General features: G+C 29.2%; 1 protein-coding gene across 1 annotated transcript in view; it reads left to right on the forward strand.

Moving 5' to 3' along the window:
- Nucleotides 1-5,167: 5,167 nt before the first annotated feature.
- mirr (iroquois-class homeodomain protein mirror) overlaps nt 5,168-19,952 on the forward strand; it is a 61,985-nt gene continuing 47,200 nt past the window's right edge. The window contains exon 1 of the mRNA XM_070653599.1: nt 5,168-5,431. Coding sequence (XP_070509700.1) covers nt 5,339-5,431 — 93 coding nt within the window. The 5' untranslated portion in view covers nt 5,168-5,338. The remainder of the gene's footprint in view (nt 5,432-19,952) is intronic.

Genomic DNA, 19,952 nt, shown 5'->3' on the forward strand with positions numbered 1-19,952 from the left:
CCCCTTGTGCCTTCCAAGAATCTAGCTCCAAAAATCATGTAAATAGATCCAACAGAAACTTTTGGATATCCACAACACACATCTACAAAAAATATTCATTACATCAACAACATCTATAAACAGCTACATCCATAGTAAAATAAAACCACAAATCAGAGAAAAGTTTCAAAACAAATATTTACAAATCCATCTACCCATCATCATCAAAAATCCATCTCTGTCCAGATTGAGACTGTTAAACAAACTTTTTTTTTTTTTGATGCTATTCATATTTCAGATAATCAATGTTCCTAAATAATCTGCTTTACTGCTGCTTATTTTCCCATTTTGTAATATAATTTGATTACACTTCTTCCATCATCATCCCATACTCGACAATTTTCGCCGCTGTGCCTCGTCCGAAAGATTAAAGAATTAATGAGAAAAAATTTGAATAAAAATGATTAAAAAATTCTCTCGCATCGCAGAACATCCAACGACCATCATTTTGCCCCCCCAATCTAGGCAATTTTCCCTCTCACTCACTTTCATCGTCGTTTTTGGCAATGGCAAGGGAAGATTATTGTTCAATGTATAAAAATACATCAAAAAATTATGTTCCGCTTTATTCACAAGTAAAAAGCCAGCAGAAAAAGTGTTTTACACACAAAAAAAAAGAAATGGTTTCAAAGCTGTGTTGTTGTATTGTGCTGAAAATCATCTCCACCACATCAATTGCATGTAGTTCCTTGCTTGTTCTTTCATCAATCTGAAGGGAGCAACCACGAACAACCAAACTGCGCAACCGAGAAAAGAAAATTGCGCGCAACCTTTTCATTTTTTTATATATTTTACATCCTCGGTGCTTGTTGTTGTTCAATTCCTCTCTTCTTGCCTTATGCCTGATATTGTTGAAAGCTCTTTTTTTATTTTCATAGAGTACATGAAAGGAAAGGAAGTAGCAGCATCAGCGGTAGTTGCTGGCAACGACGACATGAGTGTAAAAAAATTGTATACAACAATACATGGAGGTCGAGAGACGAGAGAGAGAGTCATAGCTATATATTGCTGTGTAATAATTACACATTTACTGTGTACATATCACAAAATCTTTTATCATCCATGGCAAAGTGGATCGTTGATGTAACAGTCGTGTTCTGTTATTCTCAACAATTGCGTTTGTTAACTTTCTTGACAATATTTTTTTGTTGTTGTTGCTGTAGCTGCTGCTTCTTGTGTGTAATGTTACTTCTCATCACGAGGGGAAAATTTGTACTTTTTTTTGTTTGTTAGGCATGTTTTGATGCTTTAGGGAAAATTTTTCTTTTTTTTTCGCACACACACGTATCTCCTTTCCTTTTTTTGGTTACAGAGCACTTTTTGTTATGTGGATATACAGCTCTTGGTATAAATATATTGTATGTTATTTTACTTTATTTTATTTTATGTATATAAATCTTTTTTGACAAGGATTTTTCACTATGTATTACTATCAATATTGGATTTCATCATCAAGGGAGGGTAGACTTCTTTGTGGTTCATATTACAATTGACCTTGAATCATTGATTGGATATCATTTGATGTGCATTTTGTTTATGTATCATAAATTGAGTTATGTACTGTAATCTTGTTAAAATCAAAGTGTAAACTAGAGCTTGAATTGATGGGATTAAATAATGGAAGATATTGTAGGCTGAACATAAAATTCTAACTAAAGAGTTGAGTTTCTTAGTGCCGGATTCGGGATGGGGTAGTCTAGTCAATAACTGTGTTTTACTCAAATTCTTCCAAAAATTCCGGTTTTTCTCAAAAACACAAATTTAAATGGCTAAGTCGGATTCCTATGCACTTTCTTGGGAAAAATCAAAAATCATAATTCCTATTCTTAGATGAAATAGGTACTACAAAAATGTAAAGACTTATAATTCTGGTGCAAGCTAGGATAACTTCATGCAAATTTTAGTGTTAAAATAGCTGGAGATAGATTTGTGACTTACGTGAGTGACCAGTTGTGACAAATCTTATTTATAGCCATCAAAATGGGACAGACAAGACAGCTCCACTTCCAACTCAAACGCGGTTTCATCGCTGTACCCTAGCGATGGTATTGCTTCTATCTCACTTAAGTATTGATTAAAAAGCTGACTCAAAGTCAACTCAGATTTTGTATGGAAAAATCGACTTCAATTGACTCGACTCAAGACATTGCATTGACACTGATGATTCATCCGAATGAAATTTCTTTTGTTCGGATAAAAGATTCAACTGTTCCGGATGAAAGTGGTTGAAAGACTCAATTGCACCGAATGAGAGTTTTTCTTTGTTTCGAATTAAACAATTTTAAGTGTCAATGCCTTGACTCCATAAAAAATTCAAATCGACTTCTACCTCTGCTAAAATAGCAACAAATATAGCCCCGAGTTATTTTGAAGTTTTAAATAAAGTCACTAATATTTTTGAAGATTTATTAAAGATATTATTAATTGTTGTCATTTTATTAAAAATTTTCGACACTACGTAGGATTTTCTCATGACACATTACGGTGTCTCGCAGAGCATGGTTTGAGATCCAATGATCTAAATCTACATTATATTAGTCACAACTCCAGGACAATAAATCTAAACACTAAAGAAAGTCGATTGCCCCAAATGTTAAAAATCACAATTTAAAACTCCCCAAAGTCTTTCACAATAAAAATAGAACCGCAGTGCCAATGCCTTGCAAAATGTTTTGTATATGTAAGTTAGAAAAATTGTGAATAAGATCTATGACATATTTTAAGATTAAGTGGAAAAACGATTTACTTTTCTTTGCAAAATCAGCAATCTTTATTTTGCCAATTCTTGTGTAATATTATTGTAATAATAAGCACAAGAGAAGTAAGTAAGTAAGAAGAAGGAATTGAAATGAGGAGGAAAAATAAATAAAATGAAATAAAAGTATAAATAAATTCAATACCCGAGGGAAAGAAAATTAATAATCAATTAAAGTACGATATAGTATATGAATGAGAGAGACTGAAGATGATTGTTGGGATGTAAATATAGAGTGTGAGTGGAATCGAGCAATTGAAATTTCAATATCGTTTGCTAAAGTGTTTGTAATACATTTAAAATTCTAAATAACATTTAATAATAACCAAATGTAACGAGAATGAGAAGAGTAAAAAGTAGCAGCAGCAGTAGCAGCAGTAGAGGCTGGCTGTAATGAAAAATCATTGTAAATAACAAAATTGAATTTTAAACCTCATACCATGTCATATAATACATTATTTTCATACTTATACACCATCCCCCCATTTTGTTTCTCTCTCTCATCATCATCTCGTGAGTTTTCGCAATATTAACAGAAAGTGGAAAGAATAAAATAAAAGTAAGTAGTAGCAGTAGCAGGAGCAAAAGCATTAAAAGCATTACACTCTTAAAAAACCTAGAATGTTTACAATACACGAGAATTTTTAATGAAATCTTTTTTCTTTTTCCAACTCCATCCTCTGAAATTTCCACCAAAAAAAAAAAGAAGGAACGACAAGCACACTTCCCATTCCACCCAATTCCCTCCGTCAACAATTAAATTTCAAATCAACTCAATTTATTTTATATTTTTCATTTTGTGCCTTTTAATATTATTATTATATTCTACGAACATTTCTTTTTCTTCTTTGCTGTTGCTGCTGCTGCTGCTGCTACTCTCTCTCGCGTAAATTGTTTGTTGTTATTACTACTCACAATTGATGTTGTTGTTGTTAATGTATACACGCATATATACATGTATTTTTTTTTTTATTTTCATCATCATCATCCTCTCTCTCTACTTATACGATTGTACTGGATATATATAAAAATAAAATAATACACAGCGAATTGCCCCGTAGCGCGAAAAGAAAGAAAGAAATGAATGAAAAAAAGTAAACGATGGGATGTGTCTCGTGCATGTATACACAACAAGCCCGTTGCGCATACAAACAAGCATAAAACCCCGAATTTTTATTCTTTCTTTTCAGTCAGCACCAGCAGAAAAGAAATACGCGAGATATTTGTGTATATGTATTTGTTTTGTGTTTATTCTTCATTCTTTCCCTATTTTTTTTTATGTGCTGTACATGTTGTTGTATTTGAGACAACGACAACGACGTCGTCGACACACAGAAAAAAAAGAGACTGCGGAGAGAATTTCAACATTTTTTTCTCAATTTTTTGGTTGGAAGTAGTGTGCGGGGGAAAAAAAAGGCAGAAACACAGAAAAATATTGTTCAGGTATCAGTTGTACAAGACATAAAGTTAGTTAAACGCTAAACATATAGGAGCTAACAGCATTTTTATATATACTGCCCTGACATTTTTTTTTTGTGTTTCTCGGTTCGGAGCGAGAATAAAAACAGAAAGAACATTTTGCTACTACGCTTACGATAAATTTTATATGTGACGATTATTTCTGAAAAAAAAAAAGCTGTAGATACATACATAAATATATCTGTACGTATGTATATCTAGAGAGACTCGCGAGGAGAAGGCAAGCGAAAAAAAAAAAGTAAAAAAAAAAACAACATTGAGAAACATTTAAGTTCATGTTCATGTTACGAGTATGTTCTATAAAATTTTTTTGTGTATTTGATAATACTCGAGTATTATTGTTGTTTTTATTTTATTCCGTGTACAGCTATAGCGAGTTGTTTTTTTGCACAAGGAGTCTGTAACTAACTATACTATACTTTTTTTTTATTCTGTCGTGTTTCTGTGGTTTAATATTAATTTTGTACTTGAAGCGCATAGCCCGAGATACGCGCCGCGGTAGCGACAAGCGATTCAGTTGCTAATTGATTTTTAAAGTGATTTGAAGAGAGGCAAGACAACAAAATAAAATAAAAAAAAAAAAATTTAATATAATATAATCAAGCGACACTCTTATTTTTTTCTGTGTCTTCAAAGATAGTAGTTCAGTTTTGATTTTACTTATACTTGATACTTGCTTTAAATAAAGTTCAATAAAACTCTTATCAATCTCATCCGTGACAGTTTTTTGAATAAAAAAAAATTAAAGTGAATTTTTTTCGGATTTTTTTTGTGACTCAAAATTGTGAAAAAAAATTGAGAATTTTTTAAGTGAAACTTTGTGGATTAATCGACTGAACAAAAAAAATAAAAAAGTTTAATTAAATTGGATTTCAAAAACAACACAACAAGTTAATTAAACAATTAAATATATTGGATATAACAATAATTATATATAATTAAATTAGTGGAAAAAAATATAAAAATTTTTAGAAAAGAAAAAAACAAAAATTATGAAATCGATTTAAAGTTTGTTTTGTTATAATATGTGGGCTTATAAATTAAATTACAAGAAATTTTGATTGAATGATTGAAACCGTGATACGCGAGCGGCGATCGAACGGAGGTGAAAAAACAATGTCACACATTTCACAATTCCGTGGGTCGCCAAATACACAGGTAAGCGACAAATATTGTAATTAATTAAAATAAAGGTGAAATCTAATTGATATTGATAAGAGTTAATTAAATAATACAAAAATTAACTCTTTATAGTGCGATAAAGATCGGTTATGTAAATGAATCGACGATAGAATATGGAAATTATTCAAGAAGATTTTCGGCAAAAATATTTTGTTTTGTGGGAAGATGAAACTCGACGGGATAGGCGGATGATTTGAATTAAATTGTTTAAAATTCATTTCGTTAATGAATTTTTTGTTTTCAAGTTTGGATTTGGCGCTTCTGGAATTTTATTTATAAATATCTATTGTGAAGATTTTGAATGTTTTTAATGTTCTTAATTATGAGAAATATTTGTGGAATTGTTGATTAAATAATGTGATTAAAATGATTTTGTGTTTAAAGATTGAAATTGAAGATTGATAAAAGTGTTTTGAATATTGAAAGAATTTAGAATTGAAATTTTAGTTTAAAATTCAAAAATTTAAAGAAATTTTGACATATTTTACTTAAAAGTGAAGATTTCAAATTGAAAAAATTTGATTTTGAATGAATTTTAAAGAAAAGTTAACAAAAAACTCTTGAATTGAATCTTTTCAAAAATTGACCGGCTTTTTTCAAAATTGATTTTTGTTGATTTGTTATTTACAATTAAGTTTAATTAAAGAAATTTTAGATCTAGAAATCGACTTAGATTTCATAAGGAAAAGTCGGTCAAAGTCAACTTGACTTCACACAAAATTTGAGTCGACTTCAAGAACTGTTTAAAATTTGATTAAATTCTTTAAAATTGTGAATTTTTAAAATGTAAAGTTTATGAAGAATTTGAATAAAAATCGAATAATTTTAAAAAAACCGGCAAAATTTTAGGAATTTTCTGGAGTTGAATCGAATTTTACATTTGAAATCCGAGTTGATTTTAGGTTTTAAAATTAACTTAAAATTCATTCAAATTTTAAAAATGAAATTTAAAACTTTTTAAGATATTCAATGTTTTCACCATTCATGATTGTTATGCCTTTTTGTCACCAGTAATCCAATTTTACAAATCAATTCGAATTCCATTCACCAAAATCAAATTAAATTTCTCAAGAATTTCTTCACAATTAAATAACTTTAATCCAGAAGAGTTTCTAATCCAAACTTTAAATCTTCTCAGAATCATGTTCAACATTTTTGTGAATAAAAATTTGTTAACCGCAACAACACAAAAAATTCACAAAACATTGTAGTCTGCCTGTTGCCTAACTCAAAAAACTGACTACAGCCTGAATCTATCTAATCGATTCATCTATCTATCATCTATGTGATATATTAGGATGACAAAAAACTGCATAACAAGTCAATTTCCCACTATTTTATGGAAAGAAAAAAGGTAGAAAAAAATTGAATGTAAACTGAGTGTGTGATCCTTTTATTGTTATCGAGAATGTGATTTTTATGACTTTTTATCCTGGAGACAAAAAAAAAAACACAGAAAAAAAAGGTCAATCAAAAATAAGAAAGAATTAAGTGTAAAAAACGTGCAAGTTGTGGCAGTTGGAAGTTAAACACTCTTTTTTGTGTTATTTAGAGAAAAATCAAGCAAGATTGATGGGATTTTCATTTAACGACTCAAAGCATTTCTCGCATTTCTTTTGTGTCTGCAATTTCTTTCAAAAAGGAAACAAAAATTTCAATTTTGCTATTTTTTTTCTTCCTTTCTTTTTTTTTTATTTTCAAGTAGTGGATTTCAATTCTTTTGTGAATGTTCGCTCATTTGGATACGACTCTTTAACACACTTCGATTTATGCTATGCCTTTCAGATTCTGATGTTATTTGTTATTTTTCAATTAAGCAAATAAAAGATTAACAACAGCTACAGATGAGAATATTTAAATGCTAATTTGTCAAGAAAATGTTAAAGAATGGAACAGTTTTTAACAAAAAAGTAATGAAATGGACAATAGGCAAGAAGAAAAGTAAAAAAAAATTAGAATTCAATTGAAGTACTTTAAAGTGTGAAAAGATATACGAGAATATGATAAATTAATAAAGATTTGAAAAAATTTAAATTTAACATTCAACACTTCCACGAAACACGTTTCATCATCATCAACATCATAAGACGTAAAAGATAATTACATTAATTACATACGTTTTAAGTTGTTGTAGTTGTTCTTGCCTGTTATATTTATTCACAAGCATATAAAATGAAATGAAAACTGAGTGAGTTTATAGAGTGAAAATTTGTGGCAATAATTTTTAATAAAAACATTTATAAAAATCTTTGTGGAGTAGAGGTTCTCGGATATAGGCGGTAATTTTTTGCTGCGGTACATCCAGGTGTTTGAATTGTATGCTCGACAGTGTGAGGCTTTCTCGATGTTTAACTTGATGATCGATGAGGATCAAATGGTCATTTATTTTGATAATCTTGAACTGTTTTGACTAGTGTCGTTTTTAATACCTAAAACATTTATTAACAAATGTTTGAATTATGAGAATTAAATTCAAAAATTTGAACTTTAAATTTTAAAAATTTAAAAAATTTAAATTTAAGATTTCGAGAATTTAAATGTTAAAAGTTTCAAAATTTGAAATTCAAAAGTTTAAATTCAAATCTCAAATTTGAGTTTAAAATTTTAAAAATTTGAAATTAAAACTTTTAAAAGTTAAAATTTTAAAATTTCAAAATTTTGAATTTCAAAAATCAAATTTGAAAATTTCAAAAATTTGAATTTAAAATTTTATAAACTTGAATTTAAAATTCAAATTCAAGTTTGAAAATGTCAAAATTTAAATTTCAAAATTTCTAAAGTTTGAATTTGTTTAAATTTTTAAATTTTAGAATTTAAATTTTAGAATTTAAATTTGTAAATTTCAAAAATTTGAATTTTATCTCGAAAACTCAAAATTATTCAAAATAAAAAATTATTAACTCTCTCAATTTAAAGTAATAAGCATCTTAGACATGTGACTCAACATGTTGAAGGATTAATATCTTTAAAATTTCAATTTACCATTAAGCAGGTGCTGTTTGAATATTTACATTTGTGAACATAAAGTCAAAAAAATTCAAAATTGATAGCTTCAAAATCATCCAAATTTCAAGTTTGTGTAAAGGCATCTACGCGCATGCGTCGTTTGTCTTTATGAAGCATCAAATCAATTCTTTCGAAATTTCATAATTCGCTGTCCGAATGCATTAACAACAACATTGAACATGCTCAATGATATTAATTGAGTATACTCATTAGCACACTCATTTAAATGGATATGCTCATTGTCTGTAAGAGTTATTGATGAAAATAATCAAATAAGCATAATATCCATCCATAAATTACCCATAAACCTGAATAAAAATCACACAGAAGCTTAATAACTAGATAATCATTACAATATGTTGTAGCTTCAATCCAACAATCTCATAACATTAAGAAGCTTAATATCCAACCTTTTTAAATCACACCGTAAGAGCTGATTCAATCAAAAACACAAGGTGCGTTTGCTGAGAACCCCCAAAAAGAGCAGCTCTTAACTCCATTCCAAAAATGTGAATAAAATTAAAAAGAATTATATTCTTTGAACTTATGTTGTTGTACACAAAAAGCAATGAAAAGTTCTTTATTCATTTTTAAAAATGTCGAGCAAGTCTTATTAAATAAAATTATTATTATTACATATTAAAGACAAGTTTTTTTTTTCTTTTCATGCTCTGCTAATAAATGTTGAGAGGAGGCTAATATATAATAATTATAATTCTTAAATAACAACATATACACCAAAAAAAATAAAAGAATGAGAACTTAAAACTTGTTCTTTTTGTCGCCTTTTTGCCATGCATTCATTAGCAAACTGAGAAATTATTATTGGCCCAATTTATTGTCTCTCTTCATTTCATGGTTTTGTGTACGGCTTGTTTCACACAATTTATTCATGAAGACAAGACATACAAAAAGGCAACAATGGCAAAAGGCTTGTTCGTTCCTCTTTCTGTATTTCATAATACAATCTTTCCCTCTACATACTGCCTGTGTGAATCTTGACTTGCCTTTTTGCTGCTGCTACTCCTTTCTCGAGAATATTTCGAGCATATAAAATTAATATTCATATGGATGGAAATAAAGCGAGTAGTAGTTTGTAGTTTTTATGGAATGAATAACATGCAGAGAGTGAAAAGGAATGATGAAGATAACTTCTTTTGGCCATAATAAGTGCTCCTCAAAAAAATTATTTATCATGCCATAATGCCGGGTGTTGATGAAAACTCGAACTCTACTCTCTGTCCTATCTGCTGTACGCATGTAGTTGTGTGTTGTCACATTCAATTTAACATCTTCATAACAAATCATGTCAAGATCATCATCATCAAGTTTATTCAGTCTTGCCTTAAGCCCTTTTATACTTTTATGCTACTATGTCTCTCTATCTAGTTCTGTTAGTAAGTTAATTTTGTTTAAGGAAACCACATGGAACAATTAAAAGTTTTTCATTGAATCTAACTAAAAATCTGGTAATGTTCTTTTGGAAGCAGCATAATAAACTTTTCATTGTCACCCTGTGTGTTTTTGTGGGTGAACAGAACAAGGGTTTTACAATTGTTATTTCGGTACATGCTACATACCCAACATCTCAACCTCTTCTTTTACTCTTTTTTCGACATTGAGAAACATTTTTATTTTTTTGGAGATAAAAGGATTTAATTTTAGAGACTAGAGTTTTTGTGGTGATAAAGTTGGAAGCTTTTGACATGAGTGCAAAAATTTTTGACAGACGGGATAGTTTGTAATTATTAATTGTGATGAAAAATTGTTTTAGGGACATTTGGATGTATTAAATTGTTTTTTGGTCAAAAATGTATTAAATTTTGAGGTTAGGTTTTGGAATTGTTTGTGTCTGGGAGTTGAATGTCCTTATTTAGATGTTTGCTGTCTAAAATAGTTCTAATTTATTTGAATTTAGTCAAAAATATCGAAAATGTTCAGTCTAACCTCAAATTTCATCTGAAGTTTAACCTAAAGATCTTGCTAATTAATTGATCAAAAAAATAGTCATCTAACCTCAAAATTCATCATAACCTAAATCCACTTGTTTAGTCATTTAAATTGCTATCATCCAGTATTGTTTAAACCCGAAAGTATTAAACCTAACCTCAAAAGTAAAATTCAGGATAGCCTTAAAAATGTTTTAATCTTTTTGATTAATTTTGCTCTATTCTAAGAGAATTGATACTTTCCACACTGTCTAATCTACTATCGCTTCAAATGACCCAATGAACTCAAAATATACTCAATCTAACCTCAAAATTTCCCGAAAATTCCCAAAAAAGCAACTAAAATCATCTCAAGGAATCAAATTATCTGCCTAGAATGTTAACATCGAATCGTTCTATGAGAAAAAAAAGAATCTTGCCCGACCACATCTCGGAAAATGTTCAACCTTCTTCATTTTTCAAAAAGTAGTTAGTAGGAGTAATAAAAAGAATATATATTTTTTGTGATAACATAACCAAACAAAACCATAACAACAGAAATAAAGAAAATAATAATGGAAGAAACATAACAAATAATTGTAAAACTACTATTAACTTTAACTTTATTATAAAATCATTTTTTTGTGTGTTTGAGCTTGAGAATGGAAGTGAATATATTAAAGAAAACGAGGAAAAATTTGTTTCGCTTGAAAAGTAATGTGGTTTTCTATATATATGTAGATATTGTACATGCTGTAGCCTCAAAAGCGCATTTAATTTATATATATTTTGAAGCCATTTTGGTTTTGTGTGAATTAACCGCCAAGAGTCCTCAAAATAAAAATAAAAGAATTTCTTTAACATGAATGTTTTTATGTATACAGTCATATATAAATATACTCGTAAAACATTTGTAATGTTATACAATCGTATAGCGACAAAACAAAAATATAAACTTGAAAAAAAAAATATAATTCAGTGTACATAAATTTGAACAGCAATTTTTGCGCTATCAGAAAATAAGCCAAAAACACCATGTACTATGTAGTGTACGACAACAACACAATACGACATCACACTACATAGGTATCATAACAAACAAACAGCAACAACAACAAAAAAAAATAGTATAAAAAGTTAATAATAAAACTATATTGCCATAGCATAATTTCACTACAACGCACGATGCCTGATAAAAAGCTAATTTACCATTTCGCTTATCACAATAATATTGCTGGTTTGCTGCTATATATTACTTTTTTTGTGTAGCATGAGGAAATTTTCTACCCCAAAAAAAATAAAATGGTGAAAATTTTCCATGGAAATATGCGCGATTTTTCGTGAGCTTTTACAAATGACATTTCGTCAAAAATGTTGGGCATATAAATTTCAAATTTTTCGCTTTAACCACTATTGTTATGTATTTTTCATGAAATTAATTACGAAAATTCGAAAAATATGTATATTCAAAGTCTATATACATAGATTGTGATGACGATGAAAATTAATTTGTGATTTTTGTATTGAAAATGAAAAGTGACAGAACACGAGTGATTATATGGTATGTTTGTTGTACTTGCTATCGGTCTCGAAGCATAATTTTGCCAATTAAATTTTTTTTTTGTTTTTTTTGTCAATTTTGAAAACATGCTTTTGCTATTGCTTCATACATTTTATATCATATACACATGTATCGATTGATTATCGATTTGTCTTCCTTTTTTTTGCCTGCCAACTCTCTCTCTCGTACACACCAAAATTTTTCATTCACAGCCATAAGTCATTCACATTATTTTTGATTGAATAAAAAAAAAATAAAGAATTCTTTTCTTTCATTTATTTCGTCTGCTTTCATGTCGGTATGTGAGTTGTTGCTAAATTTATAGTGTGCTTTATGAAGTACTTCTCGAGCGACAAACTTGACACGTTAATCAATTTCTAAAAAAAATTTTCTTGTTATTGTTGTTGTTGTGACGGTTCTTTTTGGCTTTTATATGGAGTTTGTGGGGTGGTGAGTTGGCGCTAACATTTTTAAATGAGTTAGAAAATTGATTTTTGTGGTTTTTGAAATGATTTTGAAGAATTTCAATGTTAACGGAAGTTTTTGATTTGAATTTTGTAGGAATTTTGATGTTTGAAGTTTAAAATTTTTGAGATTCAAAATTTTAAAGTTCAAAATTTTAAAATTTCGAATTCTAAAGTTCAAAATTTTGGAAAATCAGAATTTTTAATGTTCAAAATTTCATTTAGATTCAAAAATCAAAAATTTAAAATTCAGACTTTTAAAGTTCAAATTTTTTTAAATTTAAAGTTCAAAATTTTTTTGATTTTAAAAGTTCAAAATTTTTTAAGATTTAGAATTTTCAAAAGTTCAAAATTTTTGAGTTCATAATTTTTAAAGTTCAAAATTTTCATGATTTTCAAAATTTTAAGATGCAGAATTTTAAAGTTCAAAGTTTTAGATTCAAATTAGGTTTCTAACGTATTTTTGTGATTCAAATTTGAACCATATTTGAATCTTTTTTAATATTTTTGAACATTTTTGAACTTTTATGAACTCAAAATAAGAAATTTCTCAAAATTAATCAAAATTAGCCTTCAAATAAAATCTCTTAACTTGCCAAACCTCACCAACATTTCCCAAGTCATCAAAAAATTCTATTCTACAATTTTACCGTCGCTAAAAAAATTGTATCATACAGCGAGAGAAGTAAAGGCAAAAAGACCGCAATAAATTTTTCTTTATTTCATTTTCATTCTTTTCTGTAATAACATTTCGGTTGCTAATGAAACATAGAAATGGCGTAGAAAATGAAATAAATTCAGTGTTTATTGCAAAAACGACATAATCAGTAAAATTCTCAAATAATAATAAAAACAAGTCGAATTATATTTTAACTGATAAATTGGGATGAAAGCAACGAAAAAAAAAAGAATCGGAATCAAAATGGTGGCGTCATTTTTCCATAAATTAACCGTCATCTCCGACAACCAGCATGAATTTAATCGTTAAATCGAAGCTTCTGGTTGATGCTTTTACACTTAAAAACCAGTCCCTCCATTTCTCTTTCTACACTGTTTCATCTTCCAGCGTCATAATCGTGGCTTTCAATTAATTAAATGCATTTAACAATTAATTATCATGGCGTGTTGAAATGTTATAAACCAAAAAATTGTATATAGCCTATGTGTATATAGACGAGCTCAAAATAATCGACCATCATTGAAAAGGCGATGAAGGAAAAGCAAATATAATGAAAAAAGTGTGTACGTACGAGCGTATGTACGGTTGAAATACGGAAAACGACTATGAAAGTTTCTTTTCGACCGAAAAAAAAAAGTGGTGCTATATCTTTAACACCTAATTATAGGCAGTCAGTCTTTTCCTCCTTATTTTTTTCATCGTTAAACTACATCATTATGGTATATAGTAACGTGTGTGTATATTCATGGTATAGAATGTGGGGCAGTTCTTACAATCAAGAAATATTTCATAAGCTATTCCATCTTTATCAGATAAAAATGTGGATAGAAGTAAATTCCGCATACATTAGGATTGTGCTCATCGCTAAATGCATAAGAATGAGTTTTGTGGTTGATTTTGGGTGGTCAATAAGGATTACTAGTTGTTTTGGCTTAGAATTTGATAAATACTATGTTTTATTAGCTCTAAGTTGTCATAAATTGCTTTTGCTATCATTTACATGCTTACTAACAACTTATTTTGGTAATTGAATGCTTAATTTAAGAGAAATTTGAGAAAAACTTTTCGAAGTGAAGTGCATTCAGTGAAAAAATTTCAAATTTTTTGAACATTCTGAATTTTTGAACTTTTTGATATTTTCAAACTCAAAGAGACCGTTAGCAACCTCAAAATTGTAACTCAATCTTCCTGACCACAAAAAACTGCGCTTCGATGTTCCATTTCATGGACATTCTCGTATCACATTATAGCAAGGAGAAACAAAAAAAAAGAATTATGGATATACTAAGGCCAATAAATAAATATATGCAAATATATCATAAATGCAGTTTAGCTCGAGCAAAATAATAATAATTTGACGTGGGTGTAGCGAGCAATTTTATTTCTTTTGATGAAGAGAGAAGAACAGCAACAAAAAAAAATATTTTTCGTGTTGTTCCTCTTTAAAATGTTATTTTTTATATTTTATTTCGGCGGTATCCGCTTGAATTAAAATGAAATTTTGTTGAGAAGCAAGAATATAACTTGAAAGTAATGTTCCTTTATTTTTACATACATTTATACATTTCATGCTTGTTTTCCTTTCATTGATTTTTTTTACTTTTTCTTCTTCTTCGTTCCTTTCCTTGCTTCTTCATTTTTATTATCGGACATTACGTGAGAGATGGGGGATACAATGAGTAGCAAAGGATGGTTTTCAGTAATTAATTCATTTGAATAAAGCTGCATCAGCAACATTACTCTTGTCGTCTTTTCTACTTTACTGTGATTTTTTCTGCTTCTTTTGTTATTATGTATGACTCCCGATACTTTGTTCGTACGCGAATGGGTGGAGCATTCAACAAGACATTCAAGTGCACTTTCTCAGGCAACCGCAACCTGACGACAGCAGCAACAGAATGAAAGAATGAAATAAAAATCAATAATTTGAAGCGTCTTGTGGGAGTCATAAATTTCGGTTCTTGTTGATGATGTTTTAGGAGCTTATTGATTTTTTATAGTGTTTTTCTGAATCGCTTGTCGACAACTTGTCGAAGCATGATTTTTTTATGAAATCAAGTAATTCGTATGCCACATGCACGACAAAATCAATTCCTTGTCGGCTCCGATTTTTATATCTTTTTTTGGTACATTTTCATGATCTTGAGATGCACGACGACAACGACATACAAAAAAAAAAGAAATTTTCTTAAAGTTCACCTCATATGCTCCTTTATGATGTGACACTTTTCTTCTCATAGTACATATTAGATTCTGGGGCAACAGACTTCTCCTTTCCGTTTTGTGTAGTCTAACTTAATAACCTTATTATTTACTCTTTTCTTCTCATTCTTTCTCTTACTCTGACTACTTTTGTCTGTTCTTTTTGGTGTTGTTTGAATCCCGTACAACATTAATTTATATTATGTCACTTTTGACTAATCACATTTCTTCCAATTTTAGGTATGAGAAATGTGTAGTATTAAAATATTCGACAGTGGTTTAAGTTTGTTTTCGTGTTCATATTTTAACGGATTACACATTTTTGAATATTTAACGGATTATTAAAATTTAAATTCCTTTTGGAATCAATCAAAAGTTTTTGGGTAATTAATAAATTGTAAAGTAACGGATTTTGAAATTTTGAAAAATTTTGCTTGATGAGAATGAAATATTTGAATATTTTTTGGCAGTTGAAAGTCAAAATTTGAGAATTTTTGTAAGTTCAAAATTTGAATTTTGAATATTTTTGGCAATTGAAAACTAAAAATTTGAATTCGCCTTTAAAGTTCTAAATTCAAAATTTGAATATTTTTGACAGTTTATGAAGTTCAAAATCCCATTTTGCTGTTTCTCATCACTTAGCTACTTAGTAACAATTTAAAGTAAACATCTGAACCAAAATTCTGTCAGATTTGAATAAATTTCCAACCTTATCTCATTAGAAATTCAGCTTAACCATCAATTCATCCCCAAAAAAGCAGCTCTAATTCTATTTCCTGTGATATTTTTAAAATTTACAACCCAAAAAGTTATTAACACGTCATTAAATAAATAATATCAGCACATTTGGACTCTGTAAAAATTCATACTTAACACTTTTTCAGTAAAAATAAATTTAATTGCCAACTCAGCTAATTCACCAGACCGACAAAAAAAAAACAGAAAAACAGATATAATATATGAATTAACATACATTAACTGAAATCACCAACAAAATAATATTTTGTTTGAAAATTACATTTAAATAACAATGTGAAATATGAATTAATTTGCTTAAAAATGGAAATAGTAAGGAAAGAAGCTTTAAAAACATTATTATTACAAATCTCATTACATTCATTTATGTATGCACATCCTAAGAAAAACAACGAAGAAGGAACAAAAAAACAAAATTAATCTTATTGCTGCAACACAGTGCCATGCACACATCTGACAAACAGACTTTCTCATCCAATATATATAAAATTTATTCATATCTCTGTTCTGTATGTCTATTGATAAATATAAGTCAGCAAGCAAGTAGAGAAGAATGTCTACCTACATGTTCGTAATCCTTGAAGAAATCCCTTTTTACCATGGAAAATATACAATGAGAATTGACTTAAAAAGAACAAAAATGTTTCAGTTTAAAATTTATGAATGAAAAACACAACAAAAAATTCTTTTGCAGAATCAGACTTTATTTTTTGTTCTGTTGTTTGTTTCTCATTACATTATTGTGTCTCATGTTTTTTCTTTCTTTTTATTTGAGGCCATAGCCAGCCAGTCAGCCAGCAGTCTATATTATTTTTCGAATCTGCGGTGGTTCTTCATTGTTTTATTTTATTTTTTAAAGTTTATAAAACAAATGAAAAAAATTTAAATTGGTTGGTGTGCTAAGAGATATTGGAAATAATAATAATATCAAGTAGTTGTGGAGGAATCAGATATTGATAGCTTGGGCGTCAATTATTGAATTCTGTCATACAAAAATATTATCAAATTTAAAAAATTTGAATTTTAAGATTGAAGTTCAAAATTTGAAAATTTTAATTTAAACGGTTTTGTAAAATTTGAATTTTCAAACTTGAGGTTCAAATTTTGAAATTCTAGTGTTTTTAAAAATTTAAATTTTTGGTTCTGAAGGTTCAAATTTTAAAATTTGAATTTTTGTTGATAAAGTTCAAATTTTGAAAATCAAAATTTAACGGATTTGTATAATTTGAATTTATTATTTTTAAGGTTCAAAATTTTGAACTTCATCAAATTGTCAACAATATTTTTAAATTGACAGTAAATTTCGTGCAATTAAGACACAATTCCTTAAAATTCAGCACTAATTTACTTATCAAATCACTAAATCATCATAGCATCATCAGACAATCTGCCCAAAACCACTCCATTCCCATAAAAACTCCACAAGATCAGCTAAAACAAAGATACACACAACATCCATGCAAAGTTTGGGACGAAAAATAAAAAGAACAGAGATCGCGGGAGTGAGAGAGAATGTTAGGTGAAGAAAAATTACCCAAGTAGCGTTCATCCTCACTATTATTGAATTATATTTTTTTATATGAAAAATTTATACGTAAACATTTTGGGCGGATGTCGATTAAAATTTGCCGATAAGACACTCGTCGAGCTTTACTTAACACATTTTTATTTCTCTTAGAGATGGAATTGAAAGAACAAAAGAAATGGTTAAAAAAAAGGCACAAAATAAGAAAAAAAAAGGCTAGCTAACATACGGGACCTCGAAGAATGGAATGACGAGTAAGAGAGAGATTATAAATCATTCGGTGTAAATTGGAGAATGGTTTCATCGTTTTCAGCCTTTTGATATTGACGCTTTAAGTAGCCGTGTGTGAGGCTTGACGGTATGTCTGTGTATATTTTCAATATTTTATTATATTTTCATCCTCTCCTTCTTAATAAAAACGCACGACATCTGAGAAGATCGTCTCACATTAATATGCTTACGACTTACGAACATATTAATGATTTTTGATTATCAAAAGAAGTAAAAAATTCCAGTTTTATATTATTCTTGTGTTTCTTTTCCTTATCTCGCGCCTAAATGCGAGCCGTTTGCTTTTTTTTCGATTGCATTAAGTATTAAGTGGTGTTTTGTGTCTCATTCATGGGAATTGAAATTTAAATTCTCGCTTGCTCTGTTCGGGCGATATCAGGTTACTTGGTGTTTCACATTTTTTTCATTATTAATTTTCTTTGTATTCAGTTAACAAAAAATAAATACGAGGAGAATTAATGTTTTGTCTCTGTAAAATAATTAATTTCATTCAACTTCTACATCATTTTATATATATTATGAAGCTCCCATATTCCACTCGGGCTGCATCGTTACTATGTAAAACACGCTATACTTGTAACCTATCGCACCATGTAATGTAATGTTGAATGAATATTCATTGGAGAAAATTATATGAATAAATTTATTGATTTGTATATTTTTTTTGCAATCTTGTTTATATATTTATAAGGATAGCCATTAAGGAAATTGTAAGTGCTACTTGTAATCGTATTTATCAAAGAGCTAGTTATGATAACAAATTCTTGAAAATAATATACACAAAAGAAAATTTGCTTAAATAATTGTATGTAATTTTTCATGTTAGCAAGCTTTTGTCTGCTATTGCTGGCTATTAGCAGTCCAAATTATTGACTCGAGTAAGCTAAATTTACTTGTTATTTATGCAATTGAATGGTAATGTTACTGCAAAGTTATGAAGGTTGTTTATTTTGGGGGTATGATTAGGACTAATGGTTGTAGATTTTGTTAAGATTGTATTCAAGGGCTGATATAAATGGGAAGGACAGTCAGATTGGACATAAACCTGAGCGACACATTTTTGGCAATTTTTGCTTTAAAATGGATTGAAATCCATTGTAACGATGACGTCAGTTGAACCTAACGTCGACCAAGCATTGCCCTAGTGAACTCGGCATGATGATCGGGACACTCTATAGCTTCCTAACTGGGTAGCTAGATTGCTATGTGATTTGTAATCTGAAAGATTTTCCTAAGCGGCAAAAAGTGACAAACCGCATTTTTCGTCGTAAAAATAGATCCAAATCCGTTCTTACGGTGACTTAAGGACCACTTTACGTCCTACTGCTTATGCAGTGATGTAGTGGTTCCACAGCAAACACGGCGTTCTGTTCGAGCTTATGGATACTCCAAAATATTGAACAGACCCAAAATATATAAGAATTAGTGAAACTTGCACTAAAAAGAGCCAAGGTTGTACACATGCTGTTAATAGCTTTAGCAGAGACTAACTAGACCCCCTGAACACACCCCTAAGCTTCAATATTGATTATTCCTTCAATACCTCAAACAAACATTTGTTCGATTTTGATCCAAATTTCCTCAAACTCAAATAGAACATCACGATCTACATCCAGAACTGAAGAATGAATATATTCAGTCCAAGAACCCTCAACACACAATATTCATGTAACAAACTTTCTATTTTATTACAACAAGCTACACACAAAAAAAAGTTCCAAAAAAATCACATTGAAAACAAACTTTTACGCACTCTGAATTCGTAAAGTCCTCCATCTCTTTTTGTTCCATATATAAACAGCTTCACATCTCCAAAAAAATAACCAATTTTTGGGAAGCTTGGTCTAGTGACTAATGTACATTGCTGCCTGATAACATTTTTCTTATTTCCACCCAAGTGAAAATTAAACAATCTATTACGCTCTTTTGTCTATCTTGCCACTGCCTTCAGCATTTTTGAGTATTTTTTATTATATTTGACTTTTTAGTGCTTTAAAACTATATAACAATACTTTATGTGTTGAAACAATAGCTAGATTGAAATTAATTTTCGGTAGAAATATGGTAATAAATCGCTACGAAGAT

This window comes from Chironomus tepperi, unplaced genomic scaffold (assembly GCF_022539635.2).
Source record: "Chironomus tepperi strain 1889 unplaced genomic scaffold, CSIRO-AGI_Ctep_v1 contig_68, whole genome shotgun sequence".
Classification (NCBI taxonomy): Eukaryota; Metazoa; Arthropoda; class Insecta; order Diptera; family Chironomidae; genus Chironomus; species Chironomus tepperi.